This window comes from Anomaloglossus baeobatrachus, chromosome 5, assembly GCF_048569485.1.
Source record: "Anomaloglossus baeobatrachus isolate aAnoBae1 chromosome 5, aAnoBae1.hap1, whole genome shotgun sequence".
NCBI lineage: Eukaryota > Metazoa > Chordata > Amphibia > Anura > Aromobatidae > Anomaloglossus > Anomaloglossus baeobatrachus.
In genome coordinates this window covers 399,182,060-399,202,277 of record NC_134357.1, presented here as the reverse complement: position 1 = coordinate 399,202,277, position 20,218 = coordinate 399,182,060, and the positions used below count along the sequence as shown (strand labels likewise).

Here is a 20,218-nt window from a genome sequence, read left to right as displayed (position 1 = left end):
TCTCTGTAGTAAACTCGGTTCTGCTCCCTTATCCCTGTAGTAAGCTCGGTTCTGCTCCCATATCTCTGTAGTAAGCTCGGTTCTGCTCCCTTATCTCTGCAGTAAGTTCGGTTCTGCTCCCATATCTCTGTAGTAAGCTCGGTTCTGCTCCCATATCTCTGTAGTAAGCTCGGTTCTGCTCCCTTATCTCTGCAGTAAGCTCGGTTGTGTTCCCATATCTCTGTAGTAAGCTCTGTTCTGTTCCCATATCTCTGTATTAAGCTCACTTCAGTTCCCATATCTCCGTAGTCATCCTAGTTCTGTTGCAGTATCAATGTAAGCAGTAAGCGCAGTTATGTTCCCATATATATGTAGCAGTCTGTTCATAAAGTCTGTTACCACTGCTGCTTTTATGCAGTGGCCAGAGATAAACAGACCAAAGGTGGGCCGATGCAACTTGAGGGCCACTGCCTTATGATTGCCCCCAGGCTAAAATGTGCCAGCCATCCCCTGATTATACTAGTCTGATTTAAATGCTACTGTGAGCGAGGCCTAATGGGGCATGTGTTATGGATATGACATAAAGGCTAAGGATAGGAATACTTCTGTAATAGTCTAATATCCACTTTGAATCACTTTATGTACACAACAGGTCACACATACTAAATGATCATGCAGACATCCATGTTTTTTGTGTACCAGTGCTACCTGAGTAACACAGATAACACTTGTACCTTGACTTTGGTATAGTCGATGCCACAGTGACATTAACCAATACATTCCATCATAAAACCCACACTCCCACAGTGTCCCTCACACTCGGTTACGAACTAAGACACTGACACCAATTTGGATAAAATGGCCACAGCAGCCTTTTATTTAACAACATAAAACATTTAGAAATAACTTCGGTGGGGTCCCCGAAGCTCATAAATCTGGTGATTACAAATAATAACAGTAACGTCTCCCTGAACCACACTTACTCCCCGCCGTAACCACCAGCTCGGGAGCACCAATTCCAAAAGAGGGAGGGATATATACAAATAAGAAATAACTGGACCTGACATTCCATTGCCGGAGGTTCCCCTCAGATCACCAGACCACCAACAAAACCAGCAAATTTAGGGATCCATAACTCCATGAATCCCTGTGACCAATTTAAACCAACTTCAAGCACCCACCCCAACCGCCAATAGCCACTATGACCCTACTATAACTCACTAGGGACTATCTCTGGAAAGCACAGGCCAAAATGTTCCCCCACCCCCAAACCAGCCTATATAAACCTTAACAGTCTCTAACTCCCACCCCCTACCTGATGCCATCTCCCTCCCTAACCAAAGCTATGCTGGCCTCCACCCACACCAGGGGTGAGGTTCCGGCCTTATACTTTAATAGTGAATAGGGACATTCACATGTCCATGATTTTTCACAGAATAAACCTGAATTCAGACATGTCTCCGCAAGATCTTGGACACATCCGATTTTTATTCGAGTGTCGATACCATCCGAGTGCTGTCCATTTTTCTCAGACTGATAGATAGTTAAAGATAAAGAAACATTTTTGCTTGTTTCTCATCAGTAAAACTGATGAAATCCTAACCAGAATTGAATTGTAAAAAGTGACACATTGACCAAACTTTGACGAAAAAAAACAAAGATGATACTGGGACAAATTTTCTCATACCAGAAATTCACTGACATCTGAATAGGCTCCAAGTTAAGTGAAATATGCAAAAGTTTTAATTATTTCTTCTTCTTACATTTGCCTTCTTTCAGTTAAGGCCCAATCAATGAATTCATTTGTTTTTTGGCATATGGGAAAAATGGTTCACTTTCATCAGCAGCTTTTTTATCTGGATTTCATCAGCTGTTTTTTCCCATGTGTTCATTTTTACCATAAGTGTGCCATCTGTTTTTCTTGCAAAGAAAAAATAAAATATTTACAAGCTTCTCCTACCCATTACACGATAAAATGAAAAATGGACAGCAGTGGGATATAACATGGTTGATAGTCATCCATATCCTACCTATTGTTTGCCACAAACTTATTGAATTCAATGGGAGATTTTTATCAGCAGGTCAAGTGACAACCCAAAGAAATTGGACATGTGAATTATGCCCAGAAACTATAATGGGTATATGTTCCATCTTTAAAAAACACAGATAAAACACGTATGTGAAACATGGATGAGTAAATGGGACCATAGGGTGAATGTACCATCAAGGGTTATGATGAATGAGCCATGAATGGCAAAGACTGGACCGTTAAGGTAAACTTCCACCAAGATGAGGATTTCAGTTTACTCTTTGCCCTTAGGCACACTCACTTCTACAGGATATCATCACAATATATTGCCTCAAATTTTGTAAGGGGTTTAAAATGTCTCAGCGATTTCTACTCTTCTACCATAGTACATGAGACCCAGTATTATCTATCCTCACCTCTTTATTGTAAAATTAGTTTTTAATTTGGACAGATTGACAGGGCCGGACCTACAAGGTCCATCGTGATTTTCTGGAGTTGGATTTTATCTGCTTTGGACCAGTTCTCATTCATTTCTGGAATGACCTGTCAGACCATGAATTCTGATTACCGATCACATTCTGGGTTGAATCCCCAGAAAACTATAATTAATCTATAAAATCATGTGATATCAATTTATTCACTTTAGGAGCGAGAACATCTTCTTCAGCAACAGATGAGGTGTCAAGTGAATGTTGAAGTCGACACATCGGAAGCAACACAACTCACCGATGACCTGGATAAACTAAGGCACCAGTACAAAGAATTAGCAGATCATCACCAGAGGATTTATGAAGCTTGGTTTGACCAAAAGGTAAAATAAATTATGATGTTAAAGGTATTCTCGGACTTCAAAACCCCACTATTGAATAATTATTCTGAGTTAATAGAGTGCCCCTCTTTTAAGAGCCTCATCTATTAGTTTGACAGGGTGCATAAAAATCAATTTTTCACTTTGGAAGATTCAATGTGCCTATGCATCCCACAGACAGCCCTTTGTTGTAAAAAGAAATTGTGTATTACTTAAAAGAAGTACTCTATAAAGTTTTCTCTTGTTAAATCTATGCTTATGTTTCTGTAGTGTAGTGAGAGTGTATTAATATCCTCACCTACCTCCATCTTCTCTAGTATCCAGGGCTGTTCTGCTCCTTTTCTCAGTAACATGTGGCTGTCCTTCAGACTATCCGGGTCACTCTATAGTCCATGGATGAGCCAAAAATATCTTTTACAATGTAATCTATGGAGCCTCATTTTGACGCTTCATAGGTTTACATTGTAAAAAACAATTTCAGTTGACACAGAGTGCAGTGTGACCCGGAGTCTCAAGGGTGGTGGCATCACTGAGAAAAAGAGCAGAATGGCACTGGATACTGGATAAGGCGACGGTAGGTGAGTATAGTATATTCACACACAGTATACAGTGAAGGAAACAATTTGATCCCTTACTGATTTTGTAAGTTTGCCCACTGACAAAGACAGGAACAGTTTATAATTTTATGGGTAGGTTAATTTTAACAGTGAGAGATAGAATATCCAAAATAAAATCCAGAAAATCATAAATTATATAAAATTATTTGCATTTTGCACAGAGAAATAAGTATTTGATCCCTCTGGCAAATAAAACTTAATACTTGGTGGCAAAACCCTTGTTGGCAAGCACAGCAGTCAGACGTTTTTTGTAGTTGATGAGGTTTGCACATATGTCAGGAGGAATTTTGGTCCACTCCTTTTTGCAGATTATCTTTATATTATTAAGATTGTGAATCTGTGGCTTGGCAACTCGGAGCATCAGCTCCCTCATACATTTTCTATGGGATTAAGGTCTGGAGTCTGGCTAGGCCACTCCATTACCTTAATGTGCTTCCTTTTGACCCACTTTGTTGCCTTGGCTGTATGATTAGGGTTATTGTCATGCTGGAAGACCCAACCATAACCCATTTTTAATACTTTGGTGGAGGGAAGGAGGTTGTCACTCAAGATTTGACAATACGTGGCTCCATCCATTGTCCCATTGATGCAGTGAAGTAGTCCTGTGCCCTTAGCAGAAAAACACCCTCAAAACATAATGTTTCCACCTCCATGCTTGAGAATGGGGACGGTGTTCTTTGGGTCATAGGTACAATTTCTCTTCCTCCAAACACGGTGAGTTAGGTTAAGGCCAAGGAGCTCAATTTGTTCTCATATGACCACAGCACCTTCTCTCAATCACTCTCAGAATCATCCAGGTGTTCATTGGAAACTTCAGACAGGCCTGCACATGTGTTTTCTTGAGCAGTGGGACTTTGCGGGCACTGTAGGATTTTAAGCCATTATGGCGTAATGTGTTACCAATGGTTTGCTTGGTGACAGTGGTCCCAGCTGCCTTGAGATCATTAACCAGTTCCTCCCGTGTAGTTTTAGGCTGATCTCTCACCTTCCTCATGATCCTGAATACCCCATGAAGTGAGATTTTGCCTGGTGCTCCAGATTGATGTCGATTGACACTCATTTTTTATTTCCTCCATTTTCTTACTATTGCACCAACAGTTGTCTCCTTCTCACCCAGCATCTTGCTTATGGATTTGTAGCCCATTCCAGACTTGTGCAGGTCTATGAGCTTGTCCCTGAAATCCTTAGAAAGCTCTTTGGTCTTGCCCATGTTGTAGACGTTAGACTCTGACTGATTAATTGAGTCTGTAGACAGGTGTCTTTATACAGATGACAATTTAAGACATGTGTCTTTAATGCAGGTAATGAGTTGATTCGGAGAGTCTAACTGGTCTGTAGGAGCCAAAACTCTCAATGGTTGGTAGGGGATCAATACTTATTTTTCTTTGCAAAATGCAAATAAATTTATAAAATTTATACAATGTGATTTTCTGGATTTTATTTTGGATATTCTATATCTCACTGTTAAAATTAACTACCCTTAAAATTATAGACTGTTCATGTCTGTCAGTGGGCAAACTTACAAAATCAGCCTATGATTTGTCATCTCCAAAACACGTAAGGTGGGGGCCTTATTAGGTCCACATCATGGGACATATTTGATTTTATCATGTGTGTGATTTCTCAATAAAAAAGACAGAAATTTTTATGAAAAATATTGGTGCTGCACCTTTCCCTTTTTTATTCACCTTTTGGTAGCCAGCCACGTCCGTGCACCTGTGGGTCTTCAGAACTAACGGTGAGCTTTTGCCCAACCCCTGATTCCTTTGGATCAATTTCAGATTTATTGTTTTTTTGTTCATGCTTCTTACCACCCAAAAAAGTTATCAAAAAGTCCTATTTACCCAAAAAAAGTACCAGTAAAAACGACAACTTGTCATGTGAACAACAAGCTTTCGCACAACTTCCTATTGAAAAGTAAAAAAGGTATGAATATCAAGGAATTACTGTTTTAAAAGAACAATTTTTATGCCCAAAATTGGAAAACATAAATTAAAACCTATATAAATTTATAATTTCATGATTGTATCAATCCACCAAATAAAGATGGTACATTCTCTAAATGGGCTATAGTCAGCACTGGAGTACCACAGGGATCTGTGCTAGGACCGATTCTTTTTAATCTCTTTATTAATGACCTTGTGGATGGGATTGATAGTAAAGTGTCATTCTTTGCTGATGACACCAAACTATGTAGGATATTAAAAACGGACCTTGATAGTACAATATTACAAAACGATCTAGATAAGATGTCAGAATGGGCAGATACTTGGCAAATGAGATTTAATGTTAATAAATGTAAAGTAATGCACCTAGACGAAGTAATCCTTTAGCTGCGTATACATTAAATGGAAGTAAACTCGGGACTACAGAACAGGAGAAGGACTTGGGTATTCTCATTACAAATAAGCTGAGCAGCAGCACTCAATGTCAAGCAGCAGCTGCTAAAGAAAACAAGATTTTAGGGTGTATAAAAAGAGAGATTAGATCCCGTGATCCCAACGTATTGTTACCCCTCTATAAATCACTTGTAAGACCACATCTGGAATACGGGATCCAGTTTTGGGCTTCACATTTTAAAAAGGACATTCAGAAGTTAGTCAGTTCAAAGGCGGGCAACTAGACTACTACAAGGAATGGAAGGCCTCCCATATGATGGCAGATTGAAAAAGTTAGATATGTTTAGCTTAGAAAAAAGACGTCTCAGAGGAGATCTCATTTATATGTATAAATACATGTTTGGCCAATATAAAGGACTGGCAAATGATTTATTTCTTCCAAAGACAATACTAAGGACCAGGGGGCATTCACTGTGAGTGGAAGAAAAGCGATTCCGACAGCTAAATAGGAAAGGGTTCTTTACAGTTAGAGCAGTCAGACTGTTGAATGCCACAAGAGGTAGTAATGGCAGATAATATAAAAGCTTTTAAAAATGGGCTGGATGATTTCCTCAGTACACACAACATTGTCGGTTATAGATGATTTAGTGACAAAATGTAGAATTGATGGAGGAAAGTTGAACTAGATGGACCTAGGTCTTTTTTCAACCTAAGTAACTATGTAACATAACATGACTATTACACCCAGCAGTGAACGGTGTTTACAAAAAATAAATAATAAATTGTTTGTTAATTTTGCCTCCCAAAATGTGTAATAAAAAGTGATTTAAAAGTTGAATGTACAAGAAATGGTATCAATAAAAACTACAGATCGTCATTCCAAAAATAAGCCGTCGTACAGCTCTGTTGATGGAAGATTGTAAAACTGAAGAATCTCAGAATAAGTGATCCAAAACAAGTGTGCATATATTGTGCAAAATAATGAAACATAAATAAAACTATATGAATTTGGTATCACCATATTTGTACCGACCACAAAATGATGTTAACAATTAAAGGGGTTGTCTGGTCTAAAATGACAAGTCTGCAGTCCCTCTATGTATCAGTCTATGTGACTGCAGACTGGTGAGTCCTCACATTGTGCGCACTGTGCGCTATGAGGATCCTCTGGTGTCAGAGCCAGGAACGGGGTCACGTGGCTGTGAGTATGTGATATGCAAACTCTCAGACAGAATTCGAACAGATGGGCACTGCCTCACCGAATACAGTTGCATTGAGTGCACAGAGCGTGCGATGCGAGGATTTACAAGTGTGCAGTCACATACAGTGACTACAGACCAGTCATTTTAGACTGGACAGCCCCTTTAATTTGTCCAGCGTAAAAATTTAAATAGAAAAAAACAGTTCATAGAATTTCTGTTTTGTTTATATCGCTTCCCATAAAGAGTTAACAAAAGTTTGTTAATAAGTTATTTGTCTATTAAAATGATTTTACTGACAAATACAACTCACCCTGAAACAAACAAGCCCTCATGACTATTTTGAAAAAATTAAAAAGTCATGGCTGCAAGAAAGAGACAACAGAAAAAAAAATAGTTTTCACATAAAAGTCAAAATAGGCTGTGACGTGAAGAGGTTAATACAAATTAAACAGATTCCTATGCAACTAAAGGCCGCTTTACATGCAATGACATCGCTAATGAAATATCGCTGGGGTCACGGAATTCGTGACTCACATCCGGCCTCGTTAGCGACGTCGTTGCGTGTGACACCTACGAGCGACCGCTAACGATCCAAAAAACAGCAAAAATCGTTGATTGCTGACACGTCGTTCCTTTCCCAAATATCATTGCTCATTTTGGACGCAGGTTGTTGGTCGTTCCTGAGGCAGCACACATCGCTACGTGTGACACCAGGGAACGACGTGCAACAGCGTAACTGCGTCCTCCGGCAACGAGGTGGGAGTGACGTTAATGCGGCTGCTCTCCGCCCCTCCGCTTCTATTGGTGGCCCGCTGTGTGACGTCGCTGTGACGCTGCATGAACCTCCCCCTTAAAAAAAAGTTTGTTCACCGGCCACAGCGACGTTGTTAGGAAGGTATGTGAGTGTTACGGGTACTAGTGATAATGTTCGCCATGGGCAGTGATTTGCCCGTGACGCACGCACAACAGGGTCGGGTGCGATCGCATAGCGACATTGCTAGCGATGTCGCAGCATGTAAAGCAGCCTTTACAGTTGATGTTGGTATATGACACTGGGATTCTCCTCTGATGTGCCTGTGGTGACCTTAAAATAATGGTATCCACAATCCTTAGGCAGAAACCATTGCAATCTGATACATTTCTGTTTTTGTTCCTCTTGAAGAATAAGGAAACCATCCATCAAAATATTCAAACACATGTGGATCCGGAGTCTCTTGTGAGGTGCAGAAGACAATTGTCCACGTTAAGAAGAACTGTCCAGGAACTGGATGTTGAGCATGAAGTTCTTCTAAGCTTGGTGAGATGCCTACTGGCCCAATAAAGGAGAACTCAATCAAGTGTTAGAGATATAGCACTGTCAGACTTAGGCCATGGTCACCTGTTCAGTATTAGGTCATTATTTTACCTTAGTGTTTGTAAGCCAAAACCAGGAGTTGAGCAATCAGAGGAAAAGTAGTAATAGAAAAATGTCATCACTCCTGGTTTTGGCTTACAAATATGGAGGTAAAAAAACTGACCAAATACTGAACGTGAGAATGTGGTCTTATTGGATGTTTCTTCTTTGTCCTAGGTTGCACTGTTAACACATTATCGTACCATAGTTTAAGTGACAAAGTAAGCTCTGCTGCAAATATTAAAGCTCATTTATTGAGAATTAAAGGGAATCTATCAACAGGTTTTCACCACCTAAATTGAGAGCAGCATAATGTAAAGACAGAGATCCTGATTCCAGCAATATATATCACTTACTGGGCTGCTTAGTGTAATTTTGATAAAATCAATGTTTAATCAGTGGTAGATTATCATTAGAGGACTACTTGGCGTGCTGCCTGGTAGTCAAGCATATTCATGAGCTCTTTATAACCCTGCCCCTATCACTGATTGGCAACTTTCTGTGTACACTGTATATGGTCACAAAGATGCCAGTTAGTTATGTGAATGGAGTTATAGAGCTCCACATTCAAATAATTGCTAGATCTACAACAGAGAAAACAATGATTTTATTAAAAGGACAGCAGCAGCTCAGTAAGGGACACATAATTGGAATCAATGCCTCTGTCTCTACATTATGCTGCTCTCAGATGGGTGAGCAAAATCCAGGTGACAGATTCCCTTTAAAGGCAATCTCTAAGTAAGAATTTCTCTAGAAACTTCAAGCTACTGCAGGATCAAACAGTGTGCCACATTACCAAGGATATCTATTCCATTCTCATTTGGCACTGCCTAACCCCAAAACTTGTGTTTTATCAATGTGTAAATAAAGATTGCAAGAGCACTAGTTAGAGCAGCTTGGGAGCCACATGTTGCTCTTGGGACCATGATGTGTGGGTCGCGATTGTCTATCAGCTTGCTGCAGTAGCACAAGTCTAGCAGACAGCTATGAGGAGCAGGTCTCCAGATGTTGACTTTTGTGAGTAACCCCACATAGAAAACCAGATCTGAATGGTGGTAAGATAGGAACCCATGGATATTAGTATACTGCCTTGGTGTGATCTCTGTTTTTCTGTTATTATACTGGTAATGGGATCTCTAGGTGTTACTACTGTGAAGCAGGCAGGAGTTGAATGTGTTTTGCTACCCTCTCTAAGGCCTCTGCCACACACACGTGAAAATCACGCACGTGCCGAGAGACACGTATTTTCCCTGCGTGTCTCTGGTACGTGCGGGCCACATGTGTTCTCCACATGCTATCCGTGATAATATACGGAGAACAGGTTATTTACATACTCACGTGGTCCGCGCTGCTGTCCGTGGTGCTGATCTTCGGTCTCCAGCCCTCCCGTCTCCCCGCTGCTGCTGCTGCCAGGCAGTGAAGTGAATATTAAATGAGAATAATGATCGGCGGTCAGCAGAAAGTGACAGCAGCAGCAGAGACAGGAGGGCTGGAGAAGGTGAGTAAATATTTTGTTTTTTTTTCACTGACACGTGTGTTTTCTCCGGCGCGTGTCACACGGGACCGCATCCACAATACACCCGTGTGGTACGGGTGCGGGCCGTGTGACACCCGTGCTGCCGGAGAAAACACTGACATGTCAGTGCTTTGAAAAATGCACACACATACAAAACGCACATGGACACACGTTCCGTGTGGTTTTGTCGCGGGCGGAGGAGGGGACACCACGCTCTCCCACTGCTCGGGTCCGGCTGCCGCTGCGGCTGCTGCGGCCTGCTGCTGCTGCTCGGTGGCTCGAGCGATGGGCCGGATCCCGGGGACTCGAGCGGCGCTCCTCGCCCGTGAGTGAAAGGGGATTGGTTTTTGGGATAGTTTATTGTCCGTGACGCCACCCACGGTTGTGGTGATTTGTTAACACCACCGCTGCTCTGTATGGGGATCCCGGGGACTGATGACAGGGAGCAGCAAAGTTGTTGGTTCTCCCCTCCGTGGGTAGGGGGTTGTTGTCCCGGGGCCCAGTGATGAGGTGGGTGATGCAGGGCTTGGTGGGGTGCAGGGACGCGGGGGCAGCGCTGTGCCTTGCGGCACTGTGGTACTCACTCAGCCTGAGACTATGACACAGTTCTCGGTAAAACACACGGCTGGAAAGACGGTTCCCACGGACGGCTGCACTTGCTTTCCCCAGTAGTTGACGGTGACGGTCCCTTTTCCTGCACCTAAGATGATGATGGTTGCGATGGGTTCCCACCGGTAACCCGCTCTCCGGCTTGGATATGGGCCGGAGGAGCCCTACTTTGCCCGCAGGCGCTGGCCCTGAGAAACTGGTGCCCTGGCGGTGGCGGTGTCTCTCTGTAACGGTTGGACTGTTGCCTTCAATCGGGACTTGCTTGTTGGGAGACCCAGAGGTCCCCTTCACTAACGGATTTGGCAAATTCACGGCGACTCCTAGCCTTGCCGGGATCCGAAAGGCCCCTGCCACTGGTGCTGACTGTTCTTCGTATACCGCTCCGGTACCGCCCGGCCACCACCCGTCCGCGGTCCTTTCAGCAACCTCCAAACAGCCACCCCTGCAGACAGTCACCGCCGTCTGCTGACCTTGCTGTCTCAGTCCGGGGCACACACCCGGACCAGCTTCAGGCTGTCTTAACTGTCACTTTTCCTTTCTTCAGCTTCTCTCCTTTGCACCTCTACCACGTCCTTCTACTTCCTCCTCCTAAACTGCACTGCCTGGTTCTCCCGCCTCCAGGGCTGTGAACTCCTCGGTGGGCGGAGCCAACCGCCTGGCCCACCCTCCTGGTGTGGACATCAGCCCCTGGAGGAAGGCAACCAGGATTTTAGGTTAGCCTTGGTGTTCCTAACTGGGGTGTAGGGTGTGGTGGTGTTGTGACCTGTGACCCCTGGCTTGCCCAGGGCATCACAGTTTTACGTTTGTGTGCCTGCTACAATAGGGTAGCATTGCTTAACGTGTCTCCGTGCCGCCGATACGTGTAAAAAATGACAAACACGTACCGGAGGCACGGATGTGTGTCGCAGGCTTTAGAGCTGAATGTAGCTCTCGAGGTCAGAAAGTTTGGGGACCACTGGATTAGAGTATAAGTCCATTTTCAGTCTTTGGTTCCTCTTCGCTTCTCCCTGCTGGCAAAGTCACTGTTTCTGGTTTGACAATAGAGAGCAGAAGTGACATCATAAAACAGGTAAAATATATCTTTGTACCGTGTTAGCCACATTCAAAACATAAAAACAGAGACTCTTGGCTATGCGTCTGGATTCGAACCCTGGACTCTGTGCTCGGTTTCTCTGTCCGCCGTATCACAGCAGATACATCTTTTCATGGGCATTTAGTTTCTGTTATTCCTGCTTTAGTTCTATTTGGGTAACACATGTATTAATTTACAGATTTGCCTGCCCAATCACCTTTTGGGAACAGCTTTAAATATCTTCCTCCCGCTGGGTTTTCCTGCTGGTGATATTCACAATTTTGAAGTCCAGCCATATTGCTCTTAATTTCTGCTAGTCAGTGGAACACCAGTTAGGAGACCTCTCTCTGCTGCTTATGTCCTCCACTGGGCACCTATCTTATGTTTATTGTCAGAAATAGGTGGCATATTCTTTACAATTTTCACCCTTTCTGGTATTTGTTGTTTGTGTTACTTCGGCACACCTTCCATTCTGTAGGTAATTTGCACTTGGCTTTGCCCTCCGATTCCTTAAGAGGAACGTGAAGGGTTCAATGGCCAATTAGGTAGCATCGGCCGAGTTGCCATTGTTTATTATTGTGGTGAGGGCTAATCTAAAGGTACCGTCACATATGACGAGATCGCTAGCGAGATCGCAGCTGAGTCACAGTTTCAGTGACACAGTAGCGATCCCGTTAGCGATCTTGTTATGTGTGACACCTACCAGCGATCAGGCCCCTGCTGTGAGATCTCTAGTCATTGCAGAATGATCCAGGCCATTTTCTTCAAAGGCGATGTCCTGCTGGGAAGGAAGCATCGCTGTGTTTGACACTGTGTGACAGGGTCACAGTGACTGCTGAGATCGTTATACAGGTCGCTACTGCGACCTGTATCGTTACTGAGTCGTTGGTAAGGTCTGACTGTGTGACATCTCACCTGCGACCTCCCAGCGACTTACCTGCGATCCCTATCAGGTCGCATCGTTTTCGGGATCGCTGGTAAGTCGTTGTGTGACTGGGCCTTTACTCCTGAAGGAGCTACTGGGGACTGCAGTGATGGGACTCTAGTCTGTACACCATCTGGCAGGGTCATTTGAAGTTTTATAGTGTCTTATCTTTACTCCTTGAGACTTGCTGTATGAAAATAACACTCTGTTTCCTTTATCAATAGAGCAGGGGGGCTAAGAGCTAGTGCTAGATGTTGTTTTGGATGTCTATAGCCTGATCCTAATCAGGAATGCTGGAGTCCTTGCACAACAGGGACCAACTAGTTACTTATGACAATGAATGAAGGAAGGGGAAAGATAGACCAAGGAAAGAACAACACTAATATGGCAGAGAGTGGATCATGAGCATTTTGTGTCCTAAAGTCACATGCTTATGTCGTAGTAAGACTCTATTCCAAGTTCACCAATGAGATAAGATTGGTCATGAGGTTACACAAAATGCACTGAATTTCAAAACTGAATGTAAACAGTAGGAAGTATTCAAGAAGACATTATTATTAACTATATAATGCATAGAAGTTATCTTTTCATCTATAATATATGTCATTCATGCTTGAATCGCGTTATGTAAGTACCAAACACTTATACAGTTTTTAAGAACTTGAAGGAGTAAGCATCTTTCTAGACTACAGATTAGATTCTGTCATCACATCCCTTTATTCTTATTGTAGACCTCTGCACAGGAGGGAGCTCTGTATGAGACTATATCCGGCTATGATAATCAGCTGCAGAATATCCAGGAATTGGTGTCAAAGAAAGAAGATGAGCTGTCTAAGCTGAAAACTGAAGCGGATAGATTGGCATCTGACAGTCGGCTATTGTGCTACCTAAAAGATCTCCTTGAAATGGAAATACGGACATATGCTTTGCTGATGGATGACGAGGAGAACAGGTAGGAAAATGGTAAAAGTCACTTATTAGTGAACCTACGTTGTTTAACTCTATCCCATCTGGTGTGATGATATGTTTCTTAATTCTATGGACTGCAGTCAATTAGACTTATGCATCATTCTGAGTTATATATAATGTGGATTTTACCATGGAGGAAACAAAGATGAATGTTTTACGAAAAATGTCCTGAATGCTGAACCATATGGGGATTTTTTGTTTCAGAAATCCCTAGTAGGACCACCCACTGGTGTATTTAAAACAACAGGGTTTGCAATCAATAAAACACAAGATACTTGAATCTTTTCTGGTGATGAACGAACCTGAACTGTAAAGTTCGGCATCCGTACCGAACAGCAGGTGTTCGGGTCCCAGACCGAAGCCCGGACACAGACTTCTCTGGGAAGATCGTGTTACAATTCAGGTTCGGTCCCCTGGATAATAAAAGCAAAAAACAAAAGGGTTAAAGCAGAAGTAATATACTTACCGAGCCTCCCCGTGGCGGTAATGTGGCGCCCCTGAGGCTTCCGTCGCCACAGGTCATTGCACCCCATCCAGCGGTGTGATGCCCCATTCTGGGAGAGGAAGAGAGTGCGGGAACTCCGGTCCCCTGGTAAATCCACACTACACCCATTGCTAGGAACACACTGGGACCAGGGAAAGTGGCAGACAACCCTCCCATGCTGCATGCTGAGAGGGGTCATAAGACCCATCCCTGCTCCTATACGGTAGAACAGGGCAACTGGGGAGGTGGGAGGAGCCATCTGAGAGCAGACACAGAGAGGAAGGTCAAGTTTAGAAGCAGTCTACCTCAGGGAGTGAGAGAGTGAGGAGCCAGCATGTAGTTGGAGAAGAAGAACGAGAGAAAGGAGGGAGGAGGAGGCCTGCTGGAGGCAGGCAAGGAGGAGAAAAGGAAAGAAAGAAAGAAAGAAAGCTCCAAGTCAGACAGGAGCAGAGAAACAGAAGGAGACGCTTCCTGGTGAAGATCCTGGGACCCAGAGGTCCAGGTGACACCACGTAGAAGACAGAAGGAGTCGCAGGGCCACGGGTAGTCTGTATAGCTGTCGGGGCAGTTTAGAGCTACGGTGGCCTGTTCCACAAGAACTTCGGTGGAGGGATCAAGCTGCGACAGGGGACGGTCCCTAGAGACTGGAGGAGTGCAAAGATCATCTCCAAACAGTAAAAACCGAGGCCCAGGGAACGTTGTATACTCCCCGGGCCAGAACCCATAGCAGACCTTTCAGAAAAGGGGTAATCAGCCGACAGGTGACCCCCCAGCCTGGAGGCTGTAGTGGAGGCCAAGCCAGGTTTATCCTATCAAAGGCAAGGCTAAGGAAGACAGCAGAAGAAAGAGACACTAAGAGAAGGGTACCGGCTTTCACTCTCAGAATCACCCAGAAACGGCGGAGGTCCCTGACAGTGGTCCCAGCAGTCCAAGGGTCCCTGCAGCGCTGTGACAAGAATTGTGAGTAAAGAACTTGAACTGCACCCTTGAAGTGGTCTCTGTTATTTCAGCTGCATAGACATTCACAAGCCCCAACTGTGCCCCGGGCATTGCTCCACCTGTGGGGAGCAGTACCACCATTGCTGCCATAACATCATCCCAGAGGCCTCACACAGCAGCGGCGGCTTAATAGCCGCATACCACAGGTGGCGTCACGAACACAACTTTATTCACCAAGCCACATATTCTACTGACACCCACCAGGGCCACGAAGCCGGGCCCAGCCACCACTGACTACCACCGGACTAGTCCGGCCCGGCACCGGGTGTCCCACAGCCCTGGGGTGGGCGAGTCAGTAACACTACTTCCGGGTCCACACATCAGTAATTATACATATTCACTGTTTTCCCTTACCACCAGTGGCTCTGATTGGCTGCCAGTAGACCACACACCCACCCTCTCTATTAGTACATGTGATTGGCTGCAATCACAGGTGCTGTTTTTCACCTTATAATGCAGTGTAAAATAAATAAATTAAAAAAAGGACACAGTGTCCCCCCTGTATACCGGTACCAGCACAGATAAAGCCACGATTACAGGCTGCTCCCTCCAGTCGTAGGCTCATATTGGCTGTGTATCAACATAAGTGGAACCACACATGACTTTTAAAAAAAAACCAAAAAAAACAACCATTATTTATTTAAATAAATAAATTATTAAAAAACAACGATGTGCAGTCCCCCTCATTTTCATACCCAGCAAAGATAAAGCCAACAGCTAGGGGCTGGTATTCTCAACCTGGGGAGGCCCATGGTTATTGGGACACCCCCAGGCTAAGAATAGCAGCTTGCAGCTGCCACAGAATTGTCGCATCCAACCGTTAGATGCAACAATCCCGATGCTTTACCTGGCTCTTCTCAATTGCCCTGGTGCAGTGACAATCGGGGTTATAGGGATTGATGACAGCACACAGCTGTCACAAAGCCAAGAATTAGTGATGGGTAGAAGTCTTTGAGACCCCCCATCACTAATCCTATAAGTAAAAAGAAATAACCACAAACGCCTAGAAAAATCCTTTATTTGAAATAAAATACAGCACCCTCTTTCCCCTCTTTATTAACCCCAAAAAGACCCGTGACCTTCCGCCATAATCCACACGATGTCCCATGATGGTCCTGGCTCTGCTACATCCGAGCCTTGAGAGACTGAAAATATGTCCATTCTCTCCAACGCTCTGGGAAAACATTGACAAGGTGGACATGGCTGACAGTAAGTATATTCTCTTGCTTTAACCCTATTATTTTACAGATAATCTTTAAGTCCCCAAAGACTTATATGGGGTTCAGCGTTTGAGCAGATGTTCAGGTTCAAGTCTGGCTCCGAACCGGACTTTTTTTTTTTTTTTTAAGCCTGGGTGGACCCACCGGACCTGAAGATTTGCAGGTTCACTCATCTCTAATCTTTTTCCCCAAACCAATATATCATCCTGCTCTACTTCTGCCCTATACTATGCATTATCAGACTGCATATATGTAACAGATGTAGCACAGCTAAAATCATGGTGAGACATCGTGTGGATTACATCAGACCTGAAGGGGTGTTTTTGGGGTTAATAAAGGGGTGAAAGAGGGTGTTTTTTTTAGTATTGTTATTTCAAATAAAGGATTGTTTTGGTATTTGTGTTTATTTACTTTCATTAACAGATTAGTAAGGAGGGAGTCTCATAGATGCCTCCCGCTACTAATGTAGAGTTTAGTGGCAGTTATGAGCTTTATCCCCTTATTACACCGACTGCAACCACACCAGGGCAATTGAAAAGAATCTGGTAAAGTGCTGGGATTGTCTCATCTAATGATACCACAATCCTGGGCAGCGGTCGGCTGCTATTTTTTGGATGGGAGGGTCCCAGCTGTCGGCTTCATCATGGCTGGATATCAAAATTGGCGGAGACAGCAAACTGTTTTTTTAAATTATTTATTTAATTTATTATTTTTTTAAAAAAAAAGCACCACATGCGGTTTCTCTTATTTTGATATACAGCTAAGATAAATACACGGCTGGGGATTGCAGCCTGTAGCTGTGGCTTTATCTGTGCTCGTTATCATAATATGGGGGGACCCTGCGCCAATTTTTTTATTTATTTATTTTTATACGACGATTAGACGTACATAGCATCTGTGATTGGAAGCCGTCAGACACGCTGGCACTCAAACAGCAACCAATCACAAATGGGTGAGGAAAGCAGTGAATATGGATGAGACTAATGAGCAGCCCAGGAAGTAGAAGGAGGTGCATGATTACAGCCGTGCCAGAGCCTCAGTAAGTAACGTGCCTGCTCCATTCCCCTTTTTCTTTCCACCACCATTTTTAAGTGCCGAATTCTGGTCACCACTTTGACCTTTTAAAACTGTTAATATGAACATACAGGTTATAAAAATGCCATACCTGTATGTCTCATATCAGATGTCATGTTGTGAATAAATCATCTTTCATCACTTTATGTAAATGAGCTCTTCCAGGCTATGGGGCATATGCTGCCTGGAAGATAATTCCACCTCCAGAGAGTATGTTAAATAAAAGGGGCGTTACAAATGTAAATGTACAGTGTAAATTGTTACGCTCACCGTGGAGCGGCGAGTGTCCGGAGGTGGACTTACTGGACCGTGCTCCGGACTCCCCTGAGTAGGCGACCAGCAGCGAACCCCTATACAGGGACTGTGTGGTGCCTCCCCAGAAGGCCTAAAAGCACGGCAGCCAGGAACCGGTAGTAGTAGTCTCTGTACGGCCAGACGTGGCTCGGGTATGACGTCCGTGGCAGGCAGAATACAGTTGTGGCACCGGAGATGTTCTCAGTAGGTGGGGTGCGGTGACGTCCACTGCCGGTATGGTATGGTGACGTCCACTGCAGGTATGGCCGGTGACGTCCACAGTAGGTATGGTACGGTGACGTCCACAGCCGGAAAGGTATAGCAGGCACTACGGCGAGACAGAAGATTAATAAGAGGAAGATAATACTTGGATACAAACAGTAGAACACAGGGGCCTGGACACTAGTAATACGCTAGTAGGAGCGTTGCTCGGGTACCTGCTGCCAGGGGAGGTGAACCTAAATAGTCTTTAGGTAACAGGTGGCCTCTGAGGTCACTTCCAGAAAATGAGGCACTACTGCTTTAAGAAAGGGGGCGTGGCCTCGCACGCAGCCTAGAGTTGTTCACTGCAGAATTGTATGTGGACGGGAGACAGGAAGAGACTGCAGCAGCTCCAGGAACAGGACGCCTGACCCGGGAGTGAGCAGACCCTGCAGAGCCATGGGACTGGTAAGAGGAAGCACATCGTTGCCGGGGGCTGGGACCGGGAGTGCACATGGGGGCCATGCTGGGGCTGGGCATATGTAAGGGAGAGCGCCCCCCTCAGGATCTGGCGGGACTAGGCGCTACATAAATATTTTACTATTTTTATCAGATTTTTTTTAGGGGACAGTGCTTACGGTATGATACTTAGATACACTGTAAAGTATTCCGTTTTCAGCTTGTGGCAGTGTAAATTTGGTGTGCCCGCTAAATAACTCAACACAGCCATTAAAGTCTAAACCGCTGGTAACAAATGTGAGTACACCCCTAAGTGAAAATGGCGATATTGTTATTTAGAGGGTATACCAAATTTACACTGCTATATCTTCACTGTTGTCCCATGAAAAGATTTCATAAAATATTTACAAAAATTGAGAGGTATACTCATATATTGTTTCTCGTATACTGTATGCAGTACGGAAAATAAATATTTGATACACTGACGATTTTGTAAGTTTTCCCCACCTACAAAGAATGGAAAGTTCTGTAATTTTTATCATAGGTACACTTCAACTGTGACAGACAAATAAAAAAAATCCAGAAAATCACCTTGTTTGATTTTTAAATAATGAATTAGCATTTTATTGCATGAAATAAATATTTGATCACCTACCAACCAGCAAGAATTCTGGCTCCCACAGACCTATTAGTTTTTCTTTAAGAAGCCCTCATACTCTGCACTAATTACCTTTATTAATTGCAGTTCCTATTTGAACTCATTACCTGTATATAATACACCTGTCCACACTCTCAATCACACTCCAACTTCTCCACCATTGCCAAGAGCAAAAAGCTGTCTAAGAACACCAGGGACAAAATTGTAGACCTGCACAAGGCTGGGATGGCCTACAGAACAATAGGCAAGCAGCTTGTTGAGAAGGCAACAACTGTTGATGCAATTCGAATTAGAAAATGGAAGAAACTCAAGATGACTGTCAATCTTACTCAGTCTGGTTTTCCATGCAAGATCTCGCCTCGTAGAGTAAGAATGATTCTGAGGAAGGTCAGGAATCAACCTAGAACTACATGGGAGGATCTAGTCAATGACCTGAAGAGAACTAAGACCACAGTCACAAAGATTACTGTTAGTAACACACTACCCCATCATGGATTGAAATGGTGCAGGGCCTGCGAGGTCCCCCAGCTCATGCCAGCATATGTCGAGGCCTGCTTGAAGTTTGCTAATGACCATCTGGATGATCAAGAGGAGGCATGGGAGAAGGTCATGTGGTCAGAATAGACCTGAATATAACTTATTGGTATCAACTCCCCTCACCGTGTTTGGAGGAAGAGAAAGGATAAGTACAACCCCAAGAACATCATCCCAATCGTAAAGCATGGGGGTGGAAACATCATACTTTGAGGGTGGTTGTCTGCAAAGGGGACAGGACGACTGGACCACATTGAAGATGAGCCATGGCTGGGTCTTCCAGCTTGACAATGACTCGAAATACACAGGCAAGGCAACTAAGGAGTGGCTCTGTAAGAAGCATTTCAAGGTCCTGGAATTGTCTAGCCAGTCTCCAGACCTGAACCTAATAGAAAATCTTTGGAGGGAGCTGAAAATTAATGTTTCCCAACAACAGACCCAAAATCTGTAAGATCTGGAGAAGATCTGTATGGAGCAGTGGGCCAAAATCCCTTCTGCACTGTATGCAAACTTGGTCAAGAACTACAGGAAACATCTGACCTATGTAACTACAAACAAAGGTTTCTGTACCAAGTATTAAGTTCTGTTTTCTACTTTATTAAATACGCATTTCATACTATAAAATGCAAATTAACTATTTAAAAATCATACAATGTGATTTTCTGGAAAAGTATTTAATTATGTAACAGTTGAAATGATAAAAATTACAGCCTCTCCATTCTTTGTAGGTGGGAAAACTTGCAAAATCGGCCAATCCTATGCCTAGGGCCATGTTGTGTTTTAAAAGCAATCAATACACTGGTTACTGGTTAGAAATGCCTTTCTAAGAACAATGAT

General features: G+C 43.7%; 1 protein-coding gene across 3 annotated transcripts in view; it reads left to right on the top strand.

Annotated features, from left to right (window-relative positions):
- LOC142310204 (keratin, type I cytoskeletal 13-like) overlaps positions 1 to 20,218 on the top strand; it is a 100,529-nt gene that overhangs the window by 73,970 nt on the left and 6,341 nt on the right. For all 3 annotated transcript variants that reach the window (XM_075347692.1, XM_075347691.1, XM_075347690.1), the window contains 3 exons: positions 2,655 to 2,819; positions 8,137 to 8,271; positions 13,221 to 13,441. In XM_075347692.1, the coding sequence (XP_075203807.1) occupies positions 2,655 to 2,819; positions 8,137 to 8,271; positions 13,221 to 13,441 (521 nt within the window). The remainder of the gene's footprint in view (positions 1 to 2,654; positions 2,820 to 8,136; positions 8,272 to 13,220; positions 13,442 to 20,218) is intronic.